We start from the raw sequence: 19631 nt of genomic DNA on the forward strand, positions 1-19631 counted from the left end.
CGCCCAGCAGCCATCTTAACTCAGGATCTGATTTTATCACAAACTGGCTGCAAAAACTGGGAATTTATTAAAATAAACACGTTTTTTCTGCATCTATACAGGCTAAACTGTGAGGCAAAATGGAAAGCAGAAACATTTACAGGCGTTTGGAGATTGTTTTACAAATTCCTTTAAATAAAAACTGAAAAACACATATGTTTAGACTTGATAACCATAATAAATGAAACACTGACCAACATATTACACCTGTGTGATGAAACGTAGCTAACATTGACTTTGAACCGCCTTGATGCTGAAATGTGCTGTACTAATAAACTTGAAAAATTTGAGTGAATATCAAATAAATCTGGATGACTGTTGCTAAGCAACAGCTCAATTCAATCACTCCAAAAAATTTCTATTATTTACTTCTGGGTGTCAAATTCATTTTCCTTTTTAAAAAATAAAATAAAATAAAATAAAAAGATATGAAGATTATTAATAAACAGCTTCATCTGCATTCAATCAGTTCCTCTGAAATTAAATGAACATGTTTTCACACTGATCTGGAGCTGAAGACAGAAGAACAAAGCAGAAAATTTCCTGTAAAAAAATTCTGAAATTTGGAGATTAATCTAAAATAAATTCTGGTTTTCAGAGTTTGAAAAGCTGAAATTTTTCAAAAAATTTCATGACTTTCCCCCCTCATTTTAGCAAAAGGGGGGAAAAAATTAATTCATTTCAGGGATTTTCAAGAAAAAAAATTTCTGAGGTCCAAAAGTGGAACAAATTGGAGACAAAAATATTAATCTCTACAAAACTTTGGAGTTTCCATAGTCAAAAATGTGTGTGAAAATAACTCTAAACTTTTTAGATCATCTCAGAAAAATTCTAGAAAAAACAGGACATTTCTAATCTCCAAATGTTGAAAGTTTGTGGAAAAAATGAGTCAGAAATTATTTAGATTAATCTCACAGATTTTCTAGAAAAAAACTCGGAAACATCTGAGCTCCAAAAGTAAAATTAAAATTGTGAGAAAATACCTGAATTTTTTAAATTAATAAAAATAAAAAAAAATCATAGAAAAAACTTGGAAATTCCTGAGATCCAAAAGTTGAAAAAGTAAAGGAAATTCAGAAATGTCCACGTTTCCATATATGTGACAGTAAATGTAACTTTACATCAGGTAAAGCTGAAGCAGCAGAATAGTAGAAGAAGGAAACACTGCCACCTGCAGATGGGAGTTTGCATCACTTAAACCTGATGGGTTTTGTTTTTTGTTTTTTGTTTTACCATTTTAGAGGAAAATTGAAAAAATGCAGGGATCTGTTGATTTAGCATGAATTTCTGTGCTTTGATTTGATTGATAAAATAATATTTAAGCATTTAAATGTTTTATTTATGCATCTCTCTGGAGCCCAGAGGGCCGCATTAAACGCTACGGCGGGCCGGATGTGGCCCCTGAGCCTTGAGTTTGACACATGTAATCTATTTCCCCCACCAGAACCAGAACAAAGATGCTCCACCACTAAGCCTGATGATGTTTTTAGCATCAGAGCCATTAAATGCAGCCATATAATGTTATATAACTTTTAAAAGCTGTAAACTCTACACTAATATCCCTGCAGTAAAGACAAAGTAAAGCCATAATGGGTGAGTTTCTTATATTTAAGGGCGGAAAAGGCTCGGTTCCTTAATGCTGCCAATCAATATGTAACATGATGCAGCGATTCAACCCGACCCAAAGCGCTGAGCAGCAGGAAGCTCTTAAAGGAGCCGCAGCTTTAAACATCAACAAGAGAAAATATGTTCAGATTTTAATCAAAATTACAAAAACCAACAAAAAAAGCAAAATTCAGCAAAATTACAGATTTTTATGATTTGTTTTTATATTTGATTAAATATGTATTTAATAAATTAATGAAACATTCAAATGTTTTCCAGATTTGATCAATAATCTATTTTTATTTAAAAATATCCCACACAAACATTTATTTACTAGTTAGATTCTAAGTTTATTTGTGATTTGCTTTTCCCTTAAATGGTTTGGTGTTCAAATATTTATGAGAAGATAAATAAAATAAATACTTACATATACTCCAAGTTTATCATAAATGCAATTTACATTTATTTTTGTGTTATTATAACTTTTTTAAAATCAAATCATCCACATGAAAGAAACAAGGAAATTCCTGAGGTAAAAATATTAAAAACAAAATCGCAAGAAAAAACTTGGAAATTTTAACATTAACCTAAAAAATTTTTTCAAAAAGATCTAAAATTAGAAACCTCTGAGTTTAGAAAGGCAAAAATTTGCAAGAAAAAACTGTATTTTTTATATTCATCTCAGAAATTTTCTAGAAAAAAACAAGAAAATTTCTGAGCTAAAAAAAAGATAAAACATCCAAGGAAAAAACCTGAAAATTAATCTAAAATAATTATCAAAAAGCATGAAAACTGAGTTTGAAAAGTGAAAAATTTTTAAGAAAAAAAAAACACAAAAATGTTTAGATTAATCTCAGAATAAAAGAAATTGAGCTCCAAAATAAATCCAGTGTTAAATGTTCATTAGAATGTAATGTTTCTGATAAAAACCAAAATATTATTGTTTATTGCAATAACTTCTGCAGCAATTTATCACCCAGAGCATCGTTTTATAGTGACAGGCCTGTGTGTTTATAAAAGCGCCTCATCTACTCATTAATTCATATATAAATGGTGTAAATGAATCTTTATTTAAAGACTTTTTCGCTCCATAACCATCAGGGTGAAAAAGCCAGAGCCACTCCCTTCAGCTCTTCTGCATCCAACGCCTCGTTTCAGCGCAATGCCTTCTGGGAAATGCAGTCCAGCCAAGTTAACTGCTCATGCAACTTAACCAATTTGAGCACGTTTAGATTTAAACAACAGATTGTTGAATGAAACATTTGAGTGCAGAAAAAGCGGGTCGTATCTTTGGTACCATGAGGGACTGAAACTGAGGGGAATTACCCGCCTGTCATCCAGGTTCTGGAGCGCCTCCTTGCCGGTGCTCTCCCGGATCTCCACCTTCCTGGGCTGGGAGATGTCGCTCTGCCGGTCGATGACTCTGCCGCCGGCGGCGCTCCGTCCTCTGCACGCTGACAGCGCGTCAAAGTCCAGCGTCTTCGCCTCGGAGGAGCCCTCCACCGGGCAGAACACGCCGCAAAATTTCTGCCTGGGCCTGTTGGGGCTGTCGGAACCCACGCTGTGGAAAAAAGGTGGCACTTCCCCAGCGGTTGACATGTTTTTTATTATTATTATTCCTGCCTGCACAGACGCTCAGAGCCGCTCCTTTTCTCTTTCTTCTCCTTCAGTCCTGCCTTTCTCCAGCTGGACAGCCGCCGCCTTGAGCCGGTTCCGGAGCGCAGGTGGTCGCACTGTGACAAAAGGAAAACAGCGCCGGGGCTGGGATCACTCCCACAGCGGCAGAAATAATGGAGATTAGATTAAAAAGGAGCTGCTGAAGCGATCTCTGCAACAATCCCGGACTGCTTACTCATCCGTCTAAACAAACCCGCATCGCAAGGTGGGGAGACCACAGCGCGGCTTTGTCAGATAAACCGACCAGGGAGGAGTTTTTCTCTCTCTGTTCGCCGATGAGGAATTACCTGTAGCCGGTTCAGATCGGAATCCTCCCAAATCAGCTGATTGGACCGATCAGAACCTGAATTGGAACCGATCAGGACCTTGGAGAGTTCCTGAAAGTCACACCCAGTCCGGGAATGGAGGGCGCTGTCCCTCCAGCACCACACCCACACCTTCACTACCAAAAGTTTGGCCACTTCCACTTGTCCCACCAACAGCACAGCAGAAGCTATCAGGCTATTTCTGAATAAAGATGAACTTTAGATGTGAGGAAGCTTTGTAGAGTAGAAACTGTCCAATTTCTGTCAAAAATGGACAGAAATTGTGTAAGAAGCAGCAAATCTGTGATGACATGACGATACCTTCCTTTACTTGCTAGCTTTGCTGGAGGATATAGTTTCCAACAGCAGTTAGCTTTGCTATGATGCTAACCTTAACTTCAAATATTAAATAGCTATCTTATATATAAGGCTAAATTTACTTTCCAGGTGTGGTTAACTTCCCATATTAACTAGCTGTGCTGCAATGCAACTTCAAATATAACTTCAAATATTCTTACAGTGCTAACATCTGATATTACACATCTGTGCCAAACAAACTACAAAAATATTATCTGTGCGACAAAACAAATTAGCTAGTTTTCCTGTAGTACTAACTTTAAATTCCAGTTGTGGCTAACTTCTGTTATTAGCTAGCTGTCCAATAGTGCTAACTTTGCCTTTCAGATGTGGTTTGCATCAGATATTACCCAATTGTGCTGCAGTGCTAACTTTAATTTTGAATATTAGCTAAATATCCTCTAAAGCTAACTTTAACTATCAGTTTTGGCTAACGTTTGGCTAGCTGTGCTGCAATGTTAACTTTAACTTAAAGTATTAGCTAGTTGTCTTGTAGTGATTTCTTCTGTTACATTTTAGACTAATTTTAATCAAAGAAAATTTATTTACAAAATAAACACAAAAAAATAATTACCAAGGCTTTCTAAAGATCTGTTTTTGGCAGCTCTACTGTGAATCATTTTGGTGCCTGAGATTAATCTTGAGCTTAGCATCATAAGTGGAGCGTTTCCGTGAGTTGTAAATACATTAGTGCTGCATGGCGATCAATACCAGCGCACTCTAACACATGTCAATGTCTGAGCAGACAAAAGCTCTCCTGGCTGAGGCCATGAGAACGTGTTAGCAGCGAGGCCGTGCTGGCCCAGTTTCCATAACAACGCGGTGGGCAGCTAATGGTTCTTTACTGCGACCATTAAATCTCCCGGGGGATTGAGTGGGGGTGGTCGTTTCCGCAGGGAAACAGACGTCTGAATATCAGAGGTAAATCCTGAATGTATGTGTTTTTTTCGAGCAGAGACAGATGAAAGAGTTGGGGGCAAGTTGGCAGCAGGCCCAAAAAAAGAGAGAGAGTGATCTGCGTGGAGAGTCAGGGCGTGACTTTGGCATCCGCAACAGATGTAGGACGCAGTGACATCAGCAAAACAAGACATGATCCACTTACTGGGAGTGTAAACATGGACAGATTACTTTGGATCGGTTCTGCCTGTTCAGACTGAAGTATGAACAGAGACTGTGCACATTTTTCCCAAATTGTCTAGTTTTTATTCTAGATTAAATGAGGAGGAGAACAGGTGGAGAAGACACAAAAAACCAGAAGCTGTTATTTAGTAGCAATGATGGCGTAGAAACCGGAAAGGATTAATATTCTGACATCAAAAGTCAACATTTTGAGGAAAAAGTCAGAATTCCAAGAATTTTGAGATTAAAGTAATAATTAGAGTCATAATTCTAAGAAAAATCATTCTGAGAAAAAAAGTCAGGATTCTGACTTTAATCTTAAATTTCTGAGACTTAAAGTCTGAAATCTGAGAAAAAAATTAATCTGAGATTAAAGTCTGAAATCTGAAAAAAAAATTAATCTGAGATTAAAGTCTGAAATCTGAGGGGGGAAAAGAAATCTGAGCTGCTAGCAACAGTCTTCAGTCAGAAGCTTCTTCAGACTGACTGCTACTGGACAAACTTACCTTGTTGCTTTGTGACAGATAGCGGCTAAATGAGGTTAGCTAGCATTACTACGGCAGTGCTACTAGATGAGATTAGAAGCTAGAGCACAGCTAACTGCTACTGGAAGCTAATGTTAGCATTGCGGCACAACCTGTTGCTATTTATGACGTGAACAGCAGCCAAACAAAGCTGACTTTGTGAAATGTTCCTCTGATATGGAGGAGAAAGAACAAGTTTATGTCAGATATCATCTTAAATCTGTAAATAATCCCTAATTTATTCCACCTACTCCCTCTTTCTCCGTGTGTTCATGTGTTAGTGAAAGCTGCAGACTGAAGTCTCACCATAGAGACGGAGCTGGCCGCCACCCTGTAACCCATAGCAACGCCATCAGCTGCAGTGGGCGGAGCCGCCGGTGTTTAAGCTTCTGATTGGCCGATAACAGGTGTCCTGACATTCCATATAAGGAAGGTGGCGGAAGCAGCGTTCATTTTTAAATGTCAGGAATAAACACGCTGGATAACCCTGCAACATGTAATTAAATGGTTATTTGTAAACACAAATACATTCTAATTATTTATTTTACACAATATGGTTTTATATCTCTATAATTTTTATTTTTATGTACATCTTGACAGGTTTAAGTGAGACTAACTGTGATAATTTCAGTAAAACTGATAGGATATGACAACAGAGAGCAGTGCAGATTATCTGCCACCAGAGCGCACTGCTTCCCTCTAAATTAAAGGTTGATTTCTGTGTATGGTTTCAAATGTCTATTTGAAACCAGAGCTGTCCAGCTGCTACACACCCAGATGTACGTTGACAGCATCCATCGTTTTCTCCAAAGATGTAAACAAAGAGATGAATATTAATAAATTAGAACATTATACATTAATCCAGCAATTCAGTTTATATAGTGGAACTAATAATTAGTCATATTTTCACATTTTAGTCAGTTTTGATAATTATGGCTTACAGCTAATTAAGATGCAAAATTCAAGAACAGTTTTCCTTCTACTAAACTTTCCATTATTAGGCTTGCATAAAATCCTCTGCAGAGACATAGTCCTCATGAATTAACATCTTGCAGATTTCATTAGAAATGTGCGAAAAACTTTGTCAACATTTCACAAATGTAGAAAATATAATTTTGGAATTGCGGTGTTTTTGCTAAATAAGAAACACATTTAAAATCGCATTTGAAAAAGTTTGTTTTCATTTCAGTTTTGCAAAATAAACCAATTTTGATATGGCCAAAAAACACCCAACTTCATAATAGTGGCAAAACTTTTTATCTATAAACAAGAGTTTTCAAAAATGAATTTTTCCATTAAGTGAATTTATTTAAAAATATCCAATTGTGCAGTTATGTGGTCGAACATAAATCCAATATTATATATTAGTCGAACACTAAATAGAAAAACAGAGTCCAGCTCTTTCAAAATTATATTTTTTACAAAATGTTGAGGCATGGAATTCATTCAGGCTGCCGAAGATCGAGAGAAAGCAAGACTTCAGTTAACATAAAGGATAAATTTATTACCTCAAAGTTGTTTATTTTTGTCCTTTAAAGCTTTTAAACTCCTTCCGTTATGGATTATGCTGGATTTTAAAGTTTTGTCATCTTTTTGGGATGGATTCTCATTCTCACCTGCTAAATTTGTTATGCCAGCTGTGCTAACTGCTGACGCTAAATACTCCATGATGGTTGTAATTGTGTTTTATAATAGCAAAACTCTGTTTTACAGTGACTTGTGTCTCTCACACAGTGTGACGTCACCATAATTAACAAAAATCAGGTGAAAAAGCTAAAAAATTATTACAAAAATAACATTTTACCAATTGGACCAGAAATTGTCCAATATCTTTAACAAAAAAAAACAAAACCAAGCCTCCGTTTCCACTCAGGTCATGTTTATTGACAAAATGTTTATCAATGTTTTCAATGTAGCAGGAAAAAATTAAAGCAAATGCATCATTACAAGAACTTCTCTCAGACTGTCGCAGTCTTACGGAGGAAAATCTCTCTCCACACTTTCCTTTTCCTTCAGGAAGGAGTTTTATTTTCCCGCTTTTGAAACATTTTCACGTCAAGCTTGATTCCCAGTGTGTGCGTTCACAATCTCTTCTTCGACAGCAGGAAACGAAAACGGTTCAAAACAAATAACAGGAAAGAATACAAAACGTAAGGTTTAAATGCAGCAGGAACAAATACAAGCACCAGCACAAGGGGGCAGCAAACGGAAACAAAACAGGAAGTTAAGAGGTTTTTAAAGCAGAGGCATGCTGAGCTGTTTTTGTCTTGTGTTCGTGGAATCATTGAGAATGTTTCGATGAGGGAACGGGGAACGTTCTTGATTTGTTTCTGACCAACAAGTGCAAAAAAAGAGTAAAAATCACAATTTCCATCTATTTCCTCCTGAAATAAAAGTATCTGCTGATCGACAGGTACGTCTCGACAAATTAAAATATTATGATGATTATGACTTACAGCCAATGAAACATAAAATTCAGCTCCTCAGAAACGTAGAATTAGACCAATAGATCATTTTAAAAGAGAAATAGAAAATTTTCTTCAAAAGAAACATTGATGGAAAGTTTAATGGAAGGAAAAAACTTGGAGAGAACAAAAGTAAATTTCTATTTTGAAATTCCAGATTTTTAATAACATTTTAGGAGAAAGAAATTTGTTAGTTTGTGATCTGATTACTTTATTTAGCTTCCATGCTTCATCTGGTTTAAGACGTTAAGGAGGCAAAGGAAAAGTGAAATTAATTAATTTATGAATCAGACAAATATTTAAGTCATGGTCATTTAAGTAAAAGGTATAATTTAATTAGAAATTAAAGTAAAAAGCCCTTTTTTTATACATTCAGAATTTTTTCTTTTAGGTAATTAATTTAGGGATAAAATGTAGAAAATCTAATATTTTTTAATGATAATTTTGATGATAATTCATCAAGTCAGAGCATTTTCTCTGCTCCGATTTAATATCCTAATTTCTAAAAACTGAATTTAGTTTTATGAGCTGTAAAGCATAATCATCCATCTTTTTCATCGTTTTCTCGATGAGGGAACGGACGCATGACGGACTTTGAGGCCGTCATGCGAGTGTCGTCTGTTAGTGCTTTTCTACGTTTGCACAGCCACATTCTGTCGTCTGCAGATCTACGGAGTGCTTCACTGTTTTCGCTGGAGTGCAAAGCGATGCTTTCCTTAAAGAAAAGCATCTCTAACTATAAACTCCTAATAGAAACGTTAAATTTCTTTGTGAAATATTTTCTTCTTGAAAAACATTCAGGAAAAAGTCGATTAAAACGAGTAAAACAGAACCTGAAGAGTTCTGCACTGCAAAAACAACATTTTACCGGGAGTTTTTGTCTAGTTTTTAGTACAAATATATTAGTGCGCTTGAAATAAGACAAAGCAAACCTAAAAGGAACTTTTCAGCAACAATTAGGAGATTGTTTTATGTCTATGGTTCCTTAATATTGATGAAAAATTACTGGCTGTTTATTGCTACGACTGAAGGGAGCAAATTTTCACCAAAAAAACTCTGAAATTTTTAGATTAATCACAGAAATTTTGTAGAACAAAAAACAAGAAAATTTTTGAGCTTGAAAAGTCAAAAACTTGGTAGAAAAAAATCTCAGGAATTTTGAGATGAATCTCAGAAATGTTCTGAAATTTCGGAGATTTAAAAGTCAAAGATGTAAAATTTTTGAAACTCTGAAATTGCCAAGTTTTTTCTAGAAAATTTCAGAGATTCATCTCAAAATTCCTGAGATTTTTTTTCCCCAGCAAATTTTCCACTTTTGGAAATTTTCTCAAGAAAATTTCTGAGATTAATCTAAAAATTTCTGAGTTTCTTGGCAGAAAAAATACTCTATTTTTCACCAATATTAAGGAATGATTGACTTAAAACAAGCTCCAATATCTTGATAAAAAGTTATTTGTAAGTTTGCTTTGTCTCATTTTAAGCGTACCACAATATTTCCACTGTAAACTACACCAAAACTACTTGGTAATATTTAGTTTTTTTACAGTGTGTGCAACCCAAACTGGTTCCCAGTTAGTGTCAGAGTGGCTTTTTCACTCAATACTGGTCAGAATAAAGGTTTGCGTTGGCCGCTGTCTCTGTAGACAACCACTGTTTGCAAAATAAATAAAGTAGACACAATTAGCAGAAGAAGAAGAAACAAAAATGGCCACTTTCAGGAAAAGGGAAAAAAAAGGCGCGATCACATTTCCAGACGTTTGCGTTTCGGTCTGAATTTGGTCGTGATCGAGAGCTGGGCTACTTCACGCAGGTGGCACAATCTCTGGTCAGTCTCTGTTTTCAATGCTGCAACAATCCGCTTAGAAACTTCTAGAGGGGAAAAAACGACCTCAGAAAGCTGCAGACAGTTAGAGGAAAACAGGAGGAGGGAGGGAAGGGGTTAAAAAGAAGCAGGAGGAAGAGGAGGCAGGCAGGAGAGGAAGAGGGATGAGAGACGGGCAATCTTCTCACAACAGCACAAATCCTCCAGAATCGACTCGTGGCAACTTCTCTTCTTCAGGCACTTTTCTTCAGTTTGGGTTCAGAAGGAGCTGGCCGGCGGCGTGGTCAGCCTCTTCCCGATGTAAACACTGAGGGAGGAGCAGAGGAACGTCAAACCGGGCCAAACAGAACCAAACAGAACCAAACAGAACCAGCGCCCACTGCTGCAGCCAACACCCACATTTAGAAAGAAATCTCCTTTTACTGCCACCTGAGCCACGACTGGCAGAAAACAGGAAGTGGCAGGAGGACGATTTTCATTTTAATTTAGTTTCTTAACTCATTTTCATTAAAGGAGCCAATGACTGAGAAAAATCAGTTCCTCATGAACGTAAGTAAAGCAAATAAAATCCTTTAAAATTGTTTTGACGCGTTTTGCTTCATTCTGACAGCTGCAGCACTGCTGCAGCGCTCCCCCTGCTGGTCGAACTGGGAAACTGCACCTGTTCAGGTTTAATCACAGGATCAGCAAAAAAAAATAATAAAACAGCAACAGGGTTTGTGTAAAACACATGAAAATAAATGAAATAATAAATATATAATGGATTCCTTCTATAAAGTTTGCACTATTTAATCCTGCTGCCCTGCTAAAAGCCCGACTTCATCATAAAATAAAATAAAAATTAATTTTGAGGCTTTAAAGGAAAAACATGGAATAGTGATAATTAACTCCTATATAGGGAAACCAAAGTTAACCCTTTATATAGTGACAAATCTGCTAAATTTATATAAAAAAATGAAGTTAAAGGTGTTAACTGAGTTGTTTTCGACTACAAATGTGGCTGAAATGATTAATCGATTAGTCGTCACAATAACTGATAGGATAAGGTGTTAGTCAGTTCATTCGTACCCCAGGCCCAGAGCCAGGATGTGCGATAGCAGCAACGAGGGGATGAAGACTTTGAGGAACTCGGCAGAGAAGATCCCGCCCTTCTTCATGGCGCCGGTCTTCCTCATGCTGAGCATCACAGAGCGACGAGGGTGCCGGAAATGAAACTCCCTGCAACAGAAACAACCGTAAACACACACCGTAAACACACACCGTAAACACACACCTCAACTCTTATCGCTTCATTCACCTGGTAAACAGAAATAACTTTGTGATTCTAAATTCATTAAAACCAGAGACTTTTGGACTGATTTCACTTCAGACAGTGAGGGAAAAAAAGGTGACTGTTTCTTTAAATCAGTAGTTGGAAGGAAAACATTTGATGCTTCTTGATGTTTGTTTCAGTTTTTAGCTGTAATTGTAGCTAATTATTAATATAAATATCTGATAAATGAATTAATGTTACAGTAAAATTGTTTTCCAGACACTGTTTTAAAACAAAACGATCCATTAAGGTGAATCTGTTCACATGCTAACATGCTCTAAGACAGGGGTGTCCAAACTGTGGCTCAGGGGCCGTTTGTGGCCCTTGGATCGTTTTTTGTGGCCCCTCTTGTGCAGTTGAAGAATGACACAAATGTGGCTTTCTGTACTTTTTTTAGGATGAGATTTTCTTCTTAAACTGAAAATATTCAATACAAAACCAATAATTTTTCTCTTTATAGTCTATTTTTGTGGTTTTTGCTTATATTTATAGTCGTGACTCAAACATATAGCGAGTCGTTACTAAAAAACAGAAAATCTGGCGCTATATACAGCAAAGATCATAGAAGAAAACTTTGCTCTGTGTTTTTAAGTTTAAAACCATTTTAAACTTAAAAAACGTAAAATAAAAAAGCTAAGTGACTGTTAAGACAAACATAAAATATTTTGTACATCATTGTTGTCATTATCCTCTGTGTAATGACTGACTATTTCCTGTGCACAAACATGGACCTGGATGCCTGTTGCTATGGAAACGTGGGGAGGCCTTACTTGGGGGGAATGTTTTCCGGTCGACTGGACCAGTCGGCGACCCAGTCTGCGTCCTTCATCAGGATGTCCATGTCCCTCTCCTTGTCCAGGGCGTCCTCCTCAGACTGAGGGGAGAAAGAAAGGCGCGTTATCAGAAACACCGTCAGATCACGGGAACAAGATGGCAGCAAGGCCGGCGTTTCCGTAGAAACGGGACGAGCAGAAGCGCCTGACCTGGCTGTCTCTTCTGCCGGTCGTTTCCACGTCGAAGATGATCTGTCCCTCGTCCTGGGGGGAGTGGGGCCGCGGCGGGCTGCAGAAACCAAAGAAAATCTGACTTATACAGTTTAATGAAGAAAATACAGCAGCTTCACTGATTAGTTTTTACAGTGTGAAAACGAACCTGCTCATCCTACTGTCACACATCGCTCCTAATTCAGAAACATTTAACTCAGACTCAGAAAACTCAGAAAACTATTCTGGATAATGTTACACTGCAAAAACACAAATTTAATTTAAGTAAACTTTCTAGTGCAAATATCTTGGTAAACTTGAAATAAGAAAAAACAAACTACAAGCAACTTTTCATCAAGATACAGAAGCTAAATTCTTAAAATTTATTAAAAAGTAGTAGTTCCACTGGCAGATTATTACACTTATAAAATGATAAAAATATTTTGTTACAAATTAAATAATCTGCCAGTGGAACAAGTATTATTTAATCAAAATTAGGAAATTATTTACATTAAACAAGCTCCTTTCTGAAAAGTTAATTGTAAGTTATTTTTAATTACTTAAAGTGAACTAAGACATTTACAGTAGAAACTAAACCTAAATTAATTGGTAATGTTTTGTTTTTGCAGTGTATCATTATCCAGAATAGTTTTTGTTTTATTTAACATTATTTAAAACTCTTATTAGATTTGAAAAATAAGTTTTAAAAAAATTGAAAGCTGTTTTCTAGTAAATTGTTACTTATCTGGCAACTTACTGAATCTGGCAACTAAAAATCAATCTAAAACCAGGTCACTTCAATCAAGAGCTTTTAAAATTTTGAATCTGTTAAATTTGTCCAACAAAATTCAAAATGTTTGATTTTCATCAAACATTTTGACAAAAATGTCGGTCACATTTTCCTGCGTGGGGAAGCATGTTTAGCTTCATTATCTCAGAGGGATAAACAGATATAGTTTTGTTACTACGGTGACTTACATGGCTTCAAACAAATCCAGCTTTGTTGCCATGGCAATCCAAGTGGACTCAATAAAACTCATCTTTGGTAATCTAGGTGGGCTCAAATAGATTGTTAGGTTGCTATGGTGATCTTGGTGGGCTTAAATACGTCCAGTTTTGCTACCATGATGATCTAAGTTCACTCATATAGATCCATATTTGTTACCATGGTGATCTAAGTTCACTCATATAGATCTGTATTTGTTACCATGGTGATCCAAGCTAGCTTCAGCAGCTCTTTTAATAATGAAACCGCCGACTCCACATAGCAACACTGGCGACATAAACGGAATAAAAAGTAAAATAATTAGTTTTTGTCAACTCAGGCTCCCTCCACACCTTGACCTTTCAATAAGAGAAGCTGAAGTGGAAGAGCCAGAGGATTAAGCGAACTAAAAAACGCTTCATGATGATATTATTACTCAGAAAGCTGCTGGGGCTGCTGTGTGTCTGGATCCGGGTTGCTGACTCAGCGTTCTTGGCTTGAAAACGTGGTAAGATGTCGACTCACTGGTGGCTGAAAGTCCAGCAGCTGATAAGATCCCCTTTATCACACCAGAGGCACATGATGAAGGGTCGCATGTTTTTAACTCATTTAATAAAACAATGACGTGTCGTTGTCAACATGAGTCTGGTTTTATCTGACATAAATAAAACTGCTGACGTTTTCCTGACTTCATGACTTCATTGTTTTTATTTAACTGACGGAAAATGTTTTGTTCTCAATGAGGGAAAATCCATCAGAACATTTTAGTTTTCATTAAAAACAAAATGTCAACATAGTTCATAGTTTCATTTTTAGATGTCTCCAGAAACCTCGACAAAACACTAATTTAACAATTTTAATAATTTTATTTAATGTGCAAAATATAAGCCAACATTTATTTCAAAAAGTCATTCATGATAAATGTTCCTAATTTTAAAATGATTGACTATTTAGTCAATAATTTAATTTGCTTTTTTGTTTATTTTTTCCTGTTTTATTCTGTTTTAATATTTTCTGAATGTTGTTAAAAATGAGAATTTGTTCTCAATCAATTTAACATGTATTCAGGCAAAAACAGACTCATTTTGATTAATAAAACAGAAAGTTTAGAATCTAAAGGGCCACATAAAAAGTTATGGCGGGCCACATTTGGCCCCTGGGCCTCGAGTTTGACACACGTTTTATGGAATTTAATAAATAGAAATAATTTTGGGATTTTTTTACTAACCTAAAACAAGAAATATTCCATCTAATTTAACTTCAGACATTGAGAAAAAAATCTCTTTTTATTATTAAAAACATCAGATTTCAAATGTAAATAACGTTTTCTCTTGAAAAGAGTCCAAAAAAACGCCATAAAAAGTGACGTATCATCGGTTTTATTACAAACCTGTGCAGTGTGAATATGAAGCACTTTCCAAACCTTGAGAACACCTGGTTGAATCTCCAGGTTTCTCCAGGATGTGCTTCTTCCTGGGCCTACCTGTCGCAGGACGAGTTGCTGCGGCTCGACTCGTGCTGCGCGTCCAGCAGGATCTTCTCCATGTCTCCGTTGTGGATGGAGGAGGACGACGGGACGTGCTCCAGGCCCCCCACCATGGCCTCCTCTTCCTCCACCTGAGGAAGGGGCAGCAGGCCCGGCGCCGGCCCGGCCGGCGAGGACGACTGGGCCTGGTGGGTTCTGTTCATCTCCAACTCCACCCAGGACCCTGCAGGGAGAAACCAGACCGGTAGCTTACTCCTTCATGTTTACTGGAGGTTAAACCAGGATAAATAACCAGAAATTACCAGAGAAGAAGAAATATAGCGCAATAAACATGATTATAATTATGAAAATCACTCAAAAAACTAATTTGTTTTCATTTAAAGTTACGTAGGCCTTTAATAATCACTAATTTTGCTAGACGACAAATTGTTTCAGAAGTTATCGCGATAAATGATAATATTGTTGTTTTGAGACAATTTTTAAGTGATTTAGTACAAGAACACATTCTCAAATATCAATAAACTTTAAATTTTAATTAACATTTAACAATGGAACTGGAAATATCCAAAATAAACAAAACAACAAATAAAATGATTTATGAAGACTCTGTAAACAAATAGATCCTTCAAAGAGCTTCAACTAAAGATTTTTATCATCCAAAGAAAAAAAAAAGGACTGGAAGATAAACTGTCCCAGAGGTTATTGCAATAAAATGATAGTAATGTTTTTTCAAGATCATTTCAAGTCATAACGCAAGAACACAATCTCAAATATCAATAAACTTTATATTTTAATAAACATTTAGCACTGGAACTGGAAAACATTTTAAATAGTCAAAATAAATAAACAAAACAACAAATAAAATGAATAAAACGGACAGTTGAGACCAAAATACCAAACTGAAATCTTTTATCATCTAATTTTTGGTACAAAAAGAGAAAAACGATTAATCATAAAAAGGAAATTATTGAGTTTGCTTTATTTCATCATGTAATTAATTTATTTATTATGACAGGTCTAAGTCTCAACAACTTCTATAAATTATTTCTGAGTTTAAACTCAAAGGCTGTGGTGTTTCTGATAAGATTTGAGTCACGATATTTGACTCAACAAACCACTTTTATGCCTAAATTAGTAAAAAAAATAATTTATTTGTGGCACTAATTATAAACTTACAAAGCCTGTGTTTATGTTCTTAGATTTTGTGACAATAAAGTTGGCTTCATTAAGTCAGTTTAGGAAAGTTTTCACTTATTTGTGAGGCCAGCGTGTGGATGAGAAATAAAGCAGCCAGACGGTTGGTTCTATTTATTGCCGCGTGATGAGCTGGCAGTAAACGCTCGCCTGTGTAAGCAGACGTTGGCTGGGGAATAAAACGCTCCCACCGGCTCGTACGTGAGCTGTGGCATGGACCTGCAGCTCAGAAGGCAGCGGTACAAATATAGAGGAGGAGGAAGAGTAGCAGGACGAAGAGCAGGAGGAGGAGAAGGAGGGGAGGGGGGGGCGGCTTGTTACAAACACTTCAGAGTAACAAAACAATGAGGAAGAGCAGAAACACGTAAACAGGAAAACGCGCCAGAGACGGAGAAGCTGCTCCTCTGGTCAGCCGCCGGGCTCAACCTGCGGATTAAGCAGCGGACCGCGGGCCATTGTGCTGGCCCGGCGGGCTAAAACCGCGTTGCCATGGCGCCCATCGCTCAGAACATTCTGGCCAGACGGACAATATCAGCTGCTGGATCGTGATGTGACCTCTGAGCTGGACCAGAGGGGCAGACAGGAGCAAAATGACATGTTTTCTACCAAAACAGAGCAACATGAACGGGAATATGAAGAACAATCTGAACATGGACACAAGATTAACCAAATAATCTAATTAATCCAAGAGTTAGAAGATAGCGCACTGCAAAAACACAAAGTATCTTTGTCTGAATTCTACTGAAAACATCTTGAAATAAAACAAAAACTAACTTAGGAGTAACTTTTCAGTAATAATTCATTTATATTGATTAAGACGTACAACTTCTATTGGCAGCTTATTTCACTTATAACATGGAAAAAACGTCTTGTTATCGATCAAATAATCTGCCAGTGGAACCAGAACGTTTTCATCAATATTAAGGAATTATTTACTTAAAACAAACTCCTTACTGATAAGTTATCTTTGTCTTATTTCAAATGTACTAAGATATTTTGCCTAGAAATTACACCAGAAATACTCGGTAATATTTTGTGTTTTTGCAGTGTGTTTGAGGTTTTGTGTGTCAGAAATAATTAATGATTTTTACTTCAAAACTTAGGCAAAGAGCTCAATCACATTAGAAGGTGAAAACCAGTTTTCAAGTTTTTCAAAAATGGATAAAAGTCTGAACTTTTGATTTAAACAAAGGGTGCTCAAAGCGGGGTCCGAGGGCCGTTTGCGGCCCTTGGGTTAATTTTGTGCGGCCTTCTAGACTACAATTCAGGAATAAATTAAATAAATTTGGATAAAACTATGACTTTTAAATTGAAATCTATTTACAAAAATGTTAAATGAAACAGAAAGTGATAATTTTCTCCAACATTTTTGCTTTTTTTCTATTTTCAAGTTAATAGTACAACTTGCGACAGGTTTACACTTTGGTGCACCAAAATCTGCCTTTAATTTATATTCTAAAACTTGGTTAAAAACAGAATTTGGTTTCAAAATGAAGACTGATTTATATACTGCTTTTACTGATGAGAATACATAAATTATGTTTCAGTTTTCTTTAATTAATCCCAAAATAATAAGTTTTGCCTTTAATTTAATTTAGCAAAAAATTATTTGAATATTTTTTATCCTGTTCCTATAGATAAATTTGATTACTTTATTTGTTTAATTGCTCTACTTCATGTTTAGTTTATTGCTGAATGTTACTGACAACATTTTCTCCGAGTGAAAGCACCCCTACAGCATGACCCTGCCACCACCATGCTTTACAGTGGAGAGGGTCTGTTCAGGGTTACACTGCACACAGATGGGCTGTGTTTACTAATTAGTTAGCTTTAGAAGGGATTGATTGTACTGGGTTTTATTTAGAGAATGAGAATAAAATCATAAAACATTAAGATTAAAATATGTTTTACGTCATCCACCTTTAACTAGCGTGAACCATTCTACTCCCCCACCTTTCTCATATCTATAACTTTTGTCCCCTTGTTGTCATGACCATAAATAGCAGACCAAGTCACAGCTCCCCCCTAAATAGTGCTGTAAAACATTTTCCAACCCCGGTGAGCGGGGCCTGAGTCAGTGCAGCAGTGTAATATTTAATGAACACCTCATAGTTTATGTCATAGTTTATCTTATATACATATGAATCAGTTATTTACCTTATAAACCGCTGCTATTAAGGGTTAACTATCAAATATTTGCGTCAATTTCACCACGTTGGACATCTTCCATCTAGGCTTGTTGACAAGAGTTCAGCCCGCCTCCAGGAAAGCACTGATTGGTTCACGTCACTGTCACTCTAACAAGCTGAAACACCATTGGTCCGCAGACTGTCAGTAAACACGGAACATTACGTTCTAGCCCCTGCCCCTTTCGCTGAGGCTTCGCTTGCGAAAAAAAAAAAAAAAAAAAAAAGATAAATGTGAAAATTAAACCACTGCTGTTGACACACGCCGATCTATGAACGACTTTTATCTATAAACCAGAGCATTTAGAGACGATAGCAGAGGGGAAACATAGGCTATTTTAAGGGTGCTTTAGGGCATCGGGTTGGTAGCAGTTAGCTTACCGTTAAGCCCCGAGTCTCCGTTGTTGTCTGTAGAAGTGACGTTAGCCGAGTCGGACATTATGGTTCCTAGTGAGGAGGGAGGGTTGCATTAAGAGCTACAACTGCTCCTGTCTATACACATTCAGACGAGCTTTAATAAAACCGAGCCGAGGCGTCGTCAGCCCTGGGCAACAGAACCAAAAAACTGAGACGCTAACTGCAAGCGCCGTTTGTTTTCGTAGGCTTAGCTGGCCTACAGGCAGCTGCAGACACCAGCCAATCACAGATCCTCGGAGGCGGGGCCGCGGGATGACGTAACACCCTCTGTTTGACACAACAGGGGTGGATACAGAGCCAGATTACGTAACGAGTTAGAAAAAACGAAAATGAATGGCAAGTCGATTTATCATATTATAGCTATACGTAGTTAAAGGAAACAGCAAGACGAGAGTGTAGTTTTCAGAATACATAGCGAGCTTAGGGTTAAATAAAAATAAGCTAAAATATTATAATGCAGTCTAGTAAACATCTAATCACCTATTATACCCTAGGGAGGTCAGCTCACCACAAAAATTGTGAAATATTATTTCTAAACAGCTGCAAATCCATTTATAGGTAACTATGATCCTTATTTTAAAGAAATTTATTTGAAAAGAAATATTTTTTTGAAATAGCTGAAATATTAGCAATTATGAAGATTTGTTTTAGATAGCAATATGTACATTTTTAAAATTCCCTTATATTACAACCTGACTTGCCATATTTCAGATTCACCTTTTACTCTAAAGCATGTTCTATTTTCACAAAAAGTAATCCCATTACTTAGATTAAAAACAAATATATCCAGAGTTCATTATATGCTACAATGTCTTACCATACAAAGATCTACCTATTAGCTTAAAAAGTATGAACATGGCATCTAAGTTTGCCTCAGACGGTGGGGACATGCATGCCCCCACGTACACAGTCACGACTCTAACCCGATGAGTGCTTATTCACAAATTTCTGTAACTGGACCCCATCAGAGCAGATTTTAATCCACTGACGGTTCAAATCCAAGAACTTTTCCATGATGCCTTTGAGCAACCATGTTAAAAATAAAAATAGTAAAAACCAAACAGAGTTCTGAAGAGTTGAATTTGATGCATAGGAAGCTAAAATGTAAAAATTTGACCTTATGAAACAGAAAAATCTGGAATATTTAGGCTTTAT

At 36.6% G+C, this 19631-nt stretch overlaps 1 protein-coding gene across 1 annotated transcript; it reads right to left on the reverse strand.

Moving 5' to 3' along the window:
- Positions 1–7488: 7488 nt before the first annotated feature.
- Positions 7489–18708, reverse strand: bnip3lb (BCL2 interacting protein 3 like b). Its single transcript, XM_015010020.2, has 6 exons — positions 18441–18708; positions 14677–14902; positions 12209–12287; positions 11996–12099; positions 10982–11131; positions 7489–10220 (listed from the first exon to the last, which is right to left on the reverse strand). The coding sequence occupies exons 1-6, from the start codon at positions 18496–18498 to the stop codon at positions 10172–10174; spliced, it is 666 nt and encodes a 221-aa protein (XP_014865506.1). The 5' UTR covers positions 18499–18708; the 3' UTR covers positions 7489–10171.
- Positions 18709–19631: the final 923 nt, after the last annotated feature.

Source organism: Poecilia mexicana, unplaced genomic scaffold (assembly GCF_051168715.1).
Source record: "Poecilia mexicana isolate PSO_F unplaced genomic scaffold, ASM5116871v1 scaffold_12, whole genome shotgun sequence".
Classification (NCBI taxonomy): domain Eukaryota; kingdom Metazoa; phylum Chordata; class Actinopteri; order Cyprinodontiformes; family Poeciliidae; genus Poecilia; species Poecilia mexicana.